The sequence below is a fragment of the Grampus griseus genome, assembly GCF_964374135.1.
Source record: "Grampus griseus genome assembly, chromosome: 7".
Taxonomy (NCBI): domain Eukaryota; kingdom Metazoa; phylum Chordata; class Mammalia; order Artiodactyla; family Delphinidae; genus Grampus; species Grampus griseus.
The window spans coordinates 54355387-54367379 of record NC_139001.1 but is presented as its reverse complement, the minus strand read 5'-3'; the positions used below and the strand labels follow the sequence as shown (position 1 = coordinate 54367379).

At 41.9% G+C, this 11993-nt stretch overlaps 1 protein-coding gene across 5 annotated transcripts in view; it reads right to left on the bottom strand.

The window, feature by feature from the left end:
* Positions 1–11993, bottom strand: part of TTN (titin) — a 281676-nt gene that overhangs the window by 49859 nt on the left and 219824 nt on the right. For all 5 annotated transcript variants that reach the window (XM_082658166.1, XM_082658171.1, XM_082658170.1 and 2 more), the window contains 21 exons: positions 11383–11703; positions 11000–11284; positions 10603–10902; positions 10003–10305; positions 9298–9573; positions 8895–9194; positions 8500–8802; positions 8022–8321; positions 7249–7536; positions 6588–6884; positions 5725–6027; positions 5318–5623; positions 3913–4200; positions 3527–3817; positions 3149–3436; positions 2398–2985; positions 2193–2297; positions 1528–1725; positions 1128–1424; positions 451–1038; positions 57–359 (listed from right to left, as the gene is read on the bottom strand). In XM_082658166.1, coding sequence (XP_082514292.1) covers positions 57–359; positions 451–1038; positions 1128–1424; positions 1528–1725; positions 2193–2297; positions 2398–2985; positions 3149–3436; positions 3527–3817; positions 3913–4200; positions 5318–5623; positions 5725–6027; positions 6588–6884; positions 7249–7536; positions 8022–8321; positions 8500–8802; positions 8895–9194; positions 9298–9573; positions 10003–10305; positions 10603–10902; positions 11000–11284; positions 11383–11703 — 6528 coding nt within the window. The remainder of the gene's footprint in view (positions 1–56; positions 360–450; positions 1039–1127; positions 1425–1527; positions 1726–2192; positions 2298–2397; positions 2986–3148; positions 3437–3526; positions 3818–3912; positions 4201–5317; positions 5624–5724; positions 6028–6587; positions 6885–7248; positions 7537–8021; positions 8322–8499; positions 8803–8894; positions 9195–9297; positions 9574–10002; positions 10306–10602; positions 10903–10999; positions 11285–11382; positions 11704–11993) is intronic.

Here is an 11993-nt window from a genome sequence, read left to right as displayed (position 1 = left end):
TTATATAAAATACTGGCACTCCCAAATGAGCTGTATTGAAAAAGATAAATACTAACATGCTACATCTTTCATTAGAACAGGATTTGAAGTATCACTAGGTGGACCAATTCCTGCTTTGTTCTCTGCACTGACACGGAATTCGTAGGTGTTTCCTTCTTGCAGTCCTGTTACTTTGTATCTGAGATCGGAAACTGGAGTCTTTGTTGCTCTCACCCATCGCAAGCCTTTCTTCTCTCTCCTTTCTACATGATACCCTGTGACCTCACTGCCACCATCATCAACTGGTCTTTTCCAACTGACAGTGGCAGTGTTTTTAGTGACATTGGACACCTCTGGTTTTCCAGGGGGGCCAGGTGGACCTGAAAAGAAAGCAAATTTATGAGAAATCTATGATTTCCTAAATTCTGCTGCAAATGCTTACATATCAGTTCCTTTATATGCTCTACGTACCAAATCTGTCTACCATCTTGACAGGTTCGGACTGTACGGGTTCCCCTTTGCCATACTGGTTTACAGCTGAGACCCGGAAGAGGTACTCATTTCCCTGGATAAGTTTGGTTGCCACATGCCTGCAAGTCTGAATATCTTCGGCAAACACTGTCCACAAAAGTCGGCTGGTTTCTCTCTTTTCAAGAACATAAGACTTAATTGGTGAGCCGCCATCTTCTAAGGGAGGTGTCCATGTAAGCGTTGCTTTTTCAGCAGAAACATTACTGACTTCGATCGGACCTGGGGGACCAGGTACATCGAGGACTGTCACCTTCACATGCTCCTCCTTTGTGCCAAAAGCATTGGTAGCAGTGATGGTGTATTCACCAGCATCTTTTCTAGTGGCATACTTGATGGCAAGCATGGAAGATGTTGGGGTTGAAGTTATCTGAACGATGTCTGATGGTCTGATGTCTTTTCCTGCCCTGGACCAACTTGACTTTGGAAGAGGCTTGCCGAGAATGCTAATGGCATTCAAAACAATGGTGTCACCTGCTTTAACTGTTAGCCCATCCTTTATTGTGGGATCAAGGACAATGGTTGGTGCCTCTGCAAAGGAGAAAAGAACATTTTAATCAGAAAAGGAAGGATGCTTAATTTACTATTGTTTATGTGCATAAAAAGTGAAATAGACCTACCATATTCATCCTTGCAAATAATGGTTCCTGTACTTTCTGATGGAGCACTGATAGCACCTGCTATATTCTTTGCTCTAATTCTGAATTCATATTTTCCACCCTCAACAAGGTCAGTAACAGTAAAGGCACAATCTGTGACATTAACATGGTTGGCTTTCATCCAAGATTTAGAGGGAAGATCTCGCTTCTCCACTATGTATCCAGTCAACTTATGACCACCATCATATTTGGGTTCAGTCCAAATGAGAGTCACTGAATTCCTTGTTACATTAATAACCTCAGGTTTGCCAGGAGGATCTAAAATAAAGCAAAAAACAGACAAAGAAACCCGGTCAAACACACACCAATGTTCTCTTCATGAAGAAAATACACCTGGATTTTGCTTTGTATAATGACTTACCAATTGGATCAAGTGCCACAACTGGCTCTGATGGCAGGCTTGGCTTGCCTACTCCTGCTAAATTGATTGCCATAACTCGGAATTCATATTCCAGACCTTCAGTTAGTCCTGTCACTTTGAAGTCTTTCATCCTAACAGGAGTCTTGTTAGCCCTCTTCCACAAAAGGCTATTTCTTTCCTTGGACTCGATATGATACCCTACAAAAGATCCAGTGATGTGTCAATTCACATAGAAAGTACAAATGTAGCCTGATTTTTAAATACATACGTACACACACACATACACACACACACGCACAGAGCAAGTAATCATTCTTGCTTGTATGTATACTTTTATTACCTAGGCATAGAGCCATTTTTTCCTCTTGGAATAGACATTTATTGCACCTTCTGTCAAAAAGTTTTAACTTACAAAAATAGATATCATTAAGAAAGCCTTTATTAACTATTACATTAGGAGGTTTTCATTGAAATTAAGCATTAGCTTAATGAATTAGCTTAATGCTTCATGTACTGAATGCATAATGAACTGAAAAAAGGAAAATACATTTTTGTATGTGCAGATAGTGCTATAAATAAGGAGCACAGATTCAACTTGTTTTCAGGGAGGAAGATTTGGAAGAAATCTTAATGTAAACGCTGTAGGGTAAGAGCCAACTAAATACCTGTAATTGGAGAGCCTCCAGTTCTCCTGGGGTCAGTCCAAGTTAGAGATACGGAATCATGTCTGACATCCACAATATTGGGAGGTGGGGGAGCATCGGGCACATCTAGGAAAAAATAGATAATGCAAGATTTATAATCAGGAATGTATTATAAATAAGCCAGAACCATGTTTTGCTTTATGTTTTCTGACCTTGAGACACTTACCAAATGGATGTCTAGCAACAATTGGCTCCGATTTCAAGCCCTGTCCTACACCGTATTTATTTTCGGCACTGACCCTGAAGGTGTATTCCATACCCTCAAGAAGTCTCATGACTCTAAAGGTGGTTTTCTGGACAGCTGAGGCACATGTCACCCACTTGTTGTTTACAGAATCTCTCTTCTCTAGGATATAGTTGGTGATCTCAGAACCTCCGTCGTCCTTTGGAGGACCCCACTTTAAGGTCATGGCTTCTGCTGTGACTTCGTCAAATTTGATCGGTCCGGTGGGGATGCCAGGCTTGCTGACAACTTTTATGGAGAGGGTTCCTTCCTTGGTGCCGGCAACATTCTTCAGTGTGATTGTGTATTTTCCAGCATCAGATTTTTGGCAGTCATTCACTACAAGAGTTGTGTTAACTGCAGATGACTCGACACTGACCCTTGTGCCTGTTGCTAGAGGATCTTCTCCTTTCTTCCAGGACACGGATGGAGCTGGCTTGCCTTTTATGGGGATCTTAAGACGGAAGTTGCTGTTTTCTTTAGCCAGGTAGCACAAATCAGGAAGGTCCTTTAAGTCAAGGTCAGGAGCCACTGTAAAACAGCAGAGATAAGTTACTGTTATTTTTAATGCCAGGCAGTTAATTTTTTCAGATCGTTATAGTTTTTAAAGGATTTTTACATAAGCCAGTGAGTAGGGCTCAAGAGGGCACTTTTGATGACAAAGGGAAAATGGAGATGATGGCTGAAGGCTTACCGACATCATCCTTTGCCACAACAGTGATTTCACTTGGGGTCCCTTCTCCGTTTTCATTCTCGGCACTCACTCTGAAGGTGTATTCCTCCCCTTCGGTCAAATCTTTCATGGAATACTGTAAGTTTAGTGATTTCATGACTCGTTGCCACTTATTTTCTTCAGTCAGGATATCAACGACATATCCGATAATTCGACTCCCACCATCGCTGCGAGGCTTTTTCCAGCCTATGCTGCAAGATGACTTGGTCACAGACGTCACTTTAAGGTCCACAACTGGTCCAGGGGTTTCTAAAGCAAAGGAGAAACGATAAGTCTAAGCCCTGGATAACCAAGTTAAGATGTCACTCAAAATGACGGGATGGTAGCTTATTTGCTCACCGGAAGCTTTCACGGCATCACGTGTTTCACCGGGATCACCAATGCCGTACTCATTTTCCGCAAACACCCTGAAGAAGTAGGATTTTCCTTCCTCCAAGTTAGAAACTCTGAAGCTTGTTTTGGAGCACTCCGTTGTCACGGTGGACCAGGACTTCCTCTCTGCGTCACGCTTTTCTACCACATAGTTTATGATGGGGCTTCCGCCATCAACAATGGGAGGATCCCAGGTAACATAAGCAGAATCTTTGGATATTTCTTTGACAGTCACATTGACGGGTGGCCCAGGAGTATCTGAATAAATAGTGGGTAGATAAGAAATGAATATGTAAAAAATACATAGACTACATTTTAAGCATATATATGATTGTTTTTTCAAGTGGACTTACCAAGCACTTTCACTACAATGGTATATTCTTTTGTACCACAGCTGTTCTTCAGAGTCAAGATATATTTTCCTGCATCATATTTGTTCACATTTTCACAGCGCAAGAAAGTGTCAAAGTCAGTTGACTTTATGTCCAGTCCAGTCCTTTCTCTTAGATTGACATTTGGTTTAGACCAAGTTATCTTGGGAGGTGGACGTCCTTTTACTGGTACATACAGTCTCATTGTAACTCCAGCACGTAATATGAGTGTTTTCCTCAAATCAGCATCAAGTTCTCCCTCAGGTGGAACTGTTTAATGTTGGAGTAAAGACAGAGTAATAATGGTCAAATGTATTTCCAAGAACTGGCCTGATCACTCCTAAAATATGTTTCTTTCCATAACTGATCTCTAGTTCTTTAGAAAATCCTTAATATAATCCTCAAAACTTTTGCCAACTATTTTTTAAAATTAATTAATTAATTTATTGGCTACTTTGGGTCTTCGTTGCTGCGTGCAGGCTTTCTCTAGTTGTGGTGAGTGGGGGCTGCTCTTTGTTGTGGAGCACAGGCTCTAGGCACGCGGGCTCAGTAGTTGTGGCTCGTGGGCTCTAGAGCGCAGGCTCAGTAGTTGTGGCGCACCAGCTTAGTTGCTCCGCGGCATGTGGGATCTTCCCCGACCAGGACTCGAACCCGTGTCCCCTGCACTGGCAGGCAGATTCTTAACCACTGCGCCACCAGGGAAGTCCCGTTGCCAACGATTTTAATATTCTGTAGCAATTATTGATCTTTCTATTTTCCAATATCCTATAGGCCGACCCAAGTTTTCCCTGGAGGATCTGCATCTCATCTCATGAACCTTATATACTCTTAAACTCTCTGTATATTAAAAGTAGATGATTGGTTTTTGGCTTTCTTCCAGTGAAGGCACTCCGCTATATACTCTTCACTTCATTGTAGGAAGAAAAGTACACAGAAGGTGAAGTATAATACCAAGTAATTCAAAGTAAAAGGAGCACTGGTTAGGGAGAATAAGTGAATAGAAGAAATGGTGAGAAGAGAAATTAAGATGATGGAGAGCTTACCATTATATACTTATGGAGAGGGGTAGATTAGAAGAGAAAATAAAAACCTAAGAATGATAAATAGCTCACTACTTAGTTTTAAAAAATCTTTTTATTCTCAGAATAAAATTCCTATATTCTGTGTTCTTTTGAAGACATGAAATTCTCATACTTGCATTCCATTGAGCTTATTATACAATACCATAAAGTACCAACCCAGCTCTCCTAAAATGTATTGATACTTGTAGAGTTACCAACCCTAAAACTTCTTATAAATAACTAAATCTACATAAGGGAGTCCCATACTCCCTCTTACAATATGACTGATGAGAAGAGTTCTGTATGTTTTTCCTGGTAATACTTACTTAAAATGTCCTTGGGACAGTGTTTATCTGGCACATCGCTGGGGTCACTATATCCTATCTTATTAACGGCATACACGCGGAACTGATATTCTGTGTTTTCCATTAGGCCGGTAACCTCAAAGCGGGTTTTCTGTAGCTTCTGTGGTAAATTGCACCTCACCCAGTTATCAGAATCAGCTCGTTTTACTTCAACAAGGTAACCAATGATAGGGCTACCACCGTCATAGGCTGGCTTGCCCCAAGATAGACTCACAGAGCTATGGGTTGTATCATATACTTTGGGAAAAGCTGGTGGACCAGGAGGATCTGAGGATAAATAATAATAGAAAATTTTCATTAAAACCTCATTCCCAGTTGTTGAATGTTGATTATAACACAGGATATTGGACACTCTCATGAAAACTTACACAGAGGATCTTGGGCATAAGCAGCTTTGGATACGTCACTGGGTTTGCCTGGTCCAGCCTTATTTATAGCTGTAACTCGGAACTCATATTCCGTGCCTTCTTGGAGACCTGTTGCTTTTATCGTTCTTTCTATAACGGGTTTTCTGTTGACCTTAGTCCAGTTAATTGCCTGGGTTTCCCGCTTTTCAACCAAATAGCCAGTGATGGGGGAGCCGCCATCATCTGCTGGTGGTTTCCAGCTTACTGTCATGTGATCTTTGGTTATGTTGCTAATAACAGGAGGATCACAGCGTCCGGGTGGGTCTGCAGAGATTGATTGACAAGTTAATGTCCCAGTCTAAAAGGTAATATTTAAAAAGTAAAATGAGTTATTTGTAGTGAGGTGGATGGACCTTGAGTCTGTCATACAGAGTGAAGTCAGAAAGAAAAAAACAAATACCGTATGCTAACACATATATATGGAATCTTTAAAAAAAAAAACCGTTCTGAAGAATGTAGGGGCAGGACAGGAATAAAGACACAGACCTAGAGAATGGACTTGAGGATACGGGGACAGGTAAGGGTAAGCTGGGACGAAGTGAGAGTGGCATGGACATATATACCCTACCAAATGTAAAATAGATAGCTAGTGGGAAGCAGCCACATAGCACAGGGAGATCAGCTCGGTGCTCTGTGACCACCTAGAGGGGTGGGATAGGGAGCGGGGGAGGGAGACCCAAAAGGGAGGGGATATGGGGATATATGTATACGTATAGCTGATTCACTTTGTTATACAGCAGAAACTAACACACCATTGTAAAGCAATTATACTCCAATAAAGATGTTTAAAAAAAAAGAGAAAAACCTCAGGAAAATGTTCTTACCATATGGGTTTTTAGCAGTTGCTGGTTCAGTTAAGATCGGGTCGCCCACTCCGTATTTATTTTCAGCACAAATTCGGAACTGATACTCATGGCCTTCTATCAGTTTCTCCACGCTGCAGCTGGTGATGGGCACAGTGGCAGAGACTTGTGCCCAGTTGGGTCTGCTCGTTTCACGTTTGTCAACAACATAGTTGGTGATTTCTGAGCCCCCATCTTCAAGAGGAGGTTCCCAAGAAAGCATTGCACGATCTGAATACATTTTGTTGACTTTAACAGATGCTGGAGGACCTGGTTTATCTGAAAGGATAAGAAAGAAAAGTGAAGTCTTTCACTTGCACATGTGAAATAGGGAATGAGTAGAGTGGAGGTCTGGAGACCTGGGCTGCAGCCTTTATGTTGTCATTAACTTCCTATACGACCTTGGAAGTGACTTAATTTTTCCGAATATTAATTTCCTCATATCTAAAATTATGTAACTGGAATATGTGATCTCTAGTGGTCTTTTCGGCTGTAAAACGCTCTTTTTCTCTGATGAGGATAATTCCGCGATGATGAAAGATACATCGAGATAGGTATCTTTTCTCACATATTATTTTGTAAATTCTATGACATCACATTAACCAAAGGGAAACATGAGATTCTAGCGAAGTGCTTTAGTTACCTAACACTTTGAGCTTGATGGTGGCTGATTTGGAGCCACTTGCATTTTCGGCAGTGATGGTGTAGTCCCCTGAGTCTTTCCGACTCACGCTGAACAGCTCCAGGGTACACAGGTTCCGCTGCATGGCCATCTTGATGCCTTCTGATGCTTTCAGCGGCGTGCCGTCCTTCTTCCAAGAGACTGTGGGCATTGGTTTACCAAAAACAGTAGCATCCAGGCAAACATTAGTTCCGGCTTTCACAGTGAGCAAAGATTTCATAGCCACACTCAGGTCTATCCTGGGAGGAACTGGAAAGAAATAAGATAAAAGGATTTAATATATGCAAAGCTATATTATATAATTCTTACTGATAAAAGTCGGAAATCCATACGCTGTCTTTTTCAAGGTGGGATTTTTTTAAAGTAACATTATTCATTATAAAAGAAATGCCGAAATTTGATAACGCTGAAAGTATAAAGAAAAAAGTGAAGATCGCCCATCATTCCAGCATCCTTAAAGCTTCACTCTTATCATTTTGGTGCATTTCTTTGGCACCTTCTTGTGCCTGTGCCTGTGTATGGTTAAAATTATGCGGTCCACACAGTTTTGTATCCTGTTTTTTAGTTTAGCATATTATTAAGATTCTCCATAATCATTTTTTAGTGTCTGTATACAAAGTACCTATCATTTTACTTGTCCTTATTTCCATAGGTGTAGATTTAGTTTTTTATTAGGAGAAATATACATTATGAGTGCCGTCCACCTTTGCCTGTAATGTTCAACAGAATCTTACCATTTTCTGCCATGATAGTCACTGGATCAGAAGGTTCAGAAGGCTGGCTAATGTTTACCGCAGTCTTGGCAATTGCTCTAAATTGATACTGAGCATTCTCTTCTAGGCCAGTAGCTGTGTACTCTTCCTGGGGAATCTGGTGAGGTGAAGTATTACACCGTACCCACTTATCACCAGGAAGTTTGCAAGCTTCTACGAAATAGCCAGCAATTTTGCTGCCTCCATCATGTTTTGGACGGGCCCAGATGAGGGACACAGTACTCTTGGAAACATCAATAACTTCAGGCTTTCCAGGAGGATCTAAAACCAAAAGAGATATTCTCAGCATTGATCTTAACAGCAGAAATTTTAAACTCTGTGTTTCACAGTGTCACCCAGAACATATTCCTGAATGGAAATAGTAACCTTCAGAGACTCCAAGATTTAAATGTGTCCTCATAATACTTTAAAAAAAAAAATTACTCAAAAAGTTACTCACCAACTGGCGTTCTCGCAGTTACATATTCAGTTGGTTTGCTGGGTGGGCTGGGTCCAGCTTTATTTAGGGCATAGATTCTGAATGAATACTCAAGGCCTTCTACCAGGCCAGGACAGGGATATTCAGTTGACCGGACAGGGGAATCGTTAGCTTTCACCCAGAGCAAACTGTTTCTTTCTTTGCGTTCAATCAGGTAGCCGGTAATGGGGCTCCCTCCATCGCTGTCTGGTCTATCCCACGCCACGAATATGCAGTCTTTGTTGACTTTAGTGACTCGTGCATTCTTGGGTTCACTGGGAACATCTGGAGATGAAGTTCAGGGAAATATCAGTTTCTAGCCTAAGTAACAGACTAGAAAGAAAACACAATTTTTTTTCTTCCTGAAAGAAACATACCAAATGGGAACTTAGCCAGCATCTTTGGAGATGTGAGAGGCTCTGAAATGCCAAATCGATTCTCAGCACGGACCCGGAAGATATACTCTTGGCCTGGGATCAGTTTTCCAACCCTGCAGGAAGTTTTTGTCACTGAAGCTAGCGCTGTCACCCAGTCACCCCTGCTCACGTCACACTTCTCCACTATGTAATTGGTGACGTTACTGCCTCCGTCCTCCAGGGGGATGTGCCATGACAGGGAGCAGGCATCGGCATCTATGTCAGAAATGTCAAACGGAGGCTGAGGGGGTCCAGGAACGTCTGCATGAACCGAGAGGAAAGAAATGTAAGAATAGGGATTTGACTGTAAAATATGTTTCTGATACTCATATTTGGATGGCCATTTGTCTAACACGTAACCTACCCATGACGATAACTTTGATTTTCTGAGTGTCTGTCCCAGAACTGTTTTCTGCAGTGAGGCTATAGTAACCGCTGTCTTTCCTAGCAACATCTTTTATGATCAGAACTGAAGAATTGTCTGCTTTATGTACTGCCAGGTGGCTGGATGTGACAACTTCATCTTCTCCTTTTTTCCATTTACAGATCGGATGAGGCTTTCCATACACATGGGCTTCAATTCGGAGTTTCTTCCCAGCTTTGATAATAATTTGCTCTGGCATAAGGATCTTGGGTGGCACTAAAAGTAAGATGAAGATACGTTAATTTGGCAGGGAGGTTAAATTTCCTCTGGTGGGGAACTATACTAGTGCTTTTCAAATTGTGGATTGAAACCCATTAGTGGATTCAAATTAATGTTTGCATTACTGCTGATACTTTTTAAAGAGCATGGGATCGAAACGAATTGAGAATATCTGAGGCCAGCATACATGATAAGAATGGGTGTTGCTTTAAGAAACTTTTTCTAAGTCATATATATGTACGTGTGTCCTGTGTCATGATTTAAGGTGTATTTACTACCTGTTGTGGGTCCAGGTGTTTCCAAACCACTGTTCTCTACTATATTTCAAGTACTTCTGGAACTAGCTTCTTCAGGGATAAACATCTACATGTCGAAAGAAAATCCCCATAAACTTTTATCGCATGGAAAACGACTCTGACTACTTACACAGCTGTGTTTTGGCTTCATACACTCCCTCAGCTTCTCTTGGCAAACTGACTCCAACAGCATTTCTGGCCGCTACCCTAAATTTGTATTTCTTTCCTTCCTTGAGGCCGGTGACGACAAGGCTGAGGTCTTTCACCACCGAGTACTCTGTCCAGTGACCTGCAGGCAGCTCTTCGTCTCTGTAACTAACGATGTAGCCGTCGACCTTGGCACCTCCATCGCGCAGGGGAGGTAACCAGGCTAACGCAGCGCTGTTCTTTGTCATTTCAGTAACTTCTAGTTTCCTGGGGGGATCCGGCTCACCTAGAAGAAAAAATCACCCAGGTAACCTAATCCATCCCTTTGGAAATACGCATAAATGTTTTCGTATGCCACTTGCTTCAGAGTATATGGAAACTATGGTTCGGGATGTTGAAAGTAAAAAGGACACGGATGAGTCAGATCAAAAAAGTCTTCAGTGAGTGAGTTAGATATTTATTTGTACTGTTTAGGTTTCTACAAGTGAAGGCCCTTTCATTAGTGGAGTAAAATGTTTCGGTATCTTGATTTTGCTGAGGTCGGGGACTGGAGTTAAAAGGAGGGAGAAAGGATGTAACTTACTTAGAGGATCTGTTGCGAGCACTGGTTTGGGGATGTCTGTTGGGACGCCGGAGCCATACTCATTGACAGCAGTTACTCTGAAGAAATACTCAGTCCCAGGGACAAGATTGCTGACGTGGAAGCTCGTTTTCTTGACTTCTGGGGTGACTGTCGACCACGTCTTTCTATCTGCCTCACGTTTCTGCACAATGTAATGTGTCACTTGGCTCCCACCATCGTTCTCGGGAGGGGCCCAGGAAATGTGGCATGATGTTTTAGTGACATCCGAAACTTTTAAATCAGACACAGGTCCAGGAGTATCTGTGAAGGACGACAAAATCATATATACGAGTCCCCTCAGCCTCCTTATTAACTAAGGCATTTTTGAAGGGGAGGAAGACGCTTGTTTATAACCCACCTAATACTCTGACATTCACGAACACGGCCTTTTCTCCAGCCAGGTTCACAAGCGTCAGGGAGTATTTTCCTGAGTCATCACGGGTAGAATTGGGGATGACAAGGAAGGCCATAGTATCAACCAGATCAACTTGTCCCTTTCTGACCACGTTATCAATACCCACTTTTCGCCAAGTGACCTTAGGGGCTGGTCGCCCTCTCACTATGGCAAATAGTCGAATAGGGCATCCTGCTCTCACTGTGACCAGTTTTCTCATGCTGGCGTCCAAATCAATCTCTGGAGGTTCTGCAAATGACACAAAAGCCGTCAGTTGACTTCAGAATGTGGGGAAATCATGTGAGAAGTGAAACATGAATGAATCAAGTGATAACATAGGGCCTCACCTAGGATTTCTTTAGGTTTAATAGCGTCCTTTAGTTCTGCAGGGCGCCCAATGCCAACTTGGTTTTGGGCACAAACCCTGAACTCATATTCCTGGTTTTCATCCAAGCTGGTCACGGTGAATTCCATGCGAACGAGTTGCGCTGCAGCACTACACCTTTTCCAGCCTTCATCAGGTGATGTATCTGGTCTCTTTGGTCTCATTTCCACAACATATCCAATGATTGGTGCGCCACCGTCATACACCGGTTTTCCCCACCCAAGAGTTATGGAACTTTTGGTTGTATCAACCACTTTGAGATTGGTCGGTGGACCAGGTGGTTCTGAAAGTAAATTATATAAGAATAAATTTACACATGGTTAACAACTACTAGTGTTACGTTAATGAGTAATTCTATATAGTCCATCCTTAATTAACCACAGATAGTACATTCAATTTCTCAATGACTCAGTTCTCCTTATTTTCCTTCATAAAATTAGAATCTACCATTGTTTGTACATTTTAGGCGATTTGGTAAAAGATCTATTTGGAAAACTATTGGCTAAGATTAAAGTTTTGATGCTGTGGATTTAACTTATTTGTCTAATACCTCTGTGCCTGAGATCAAGAGTT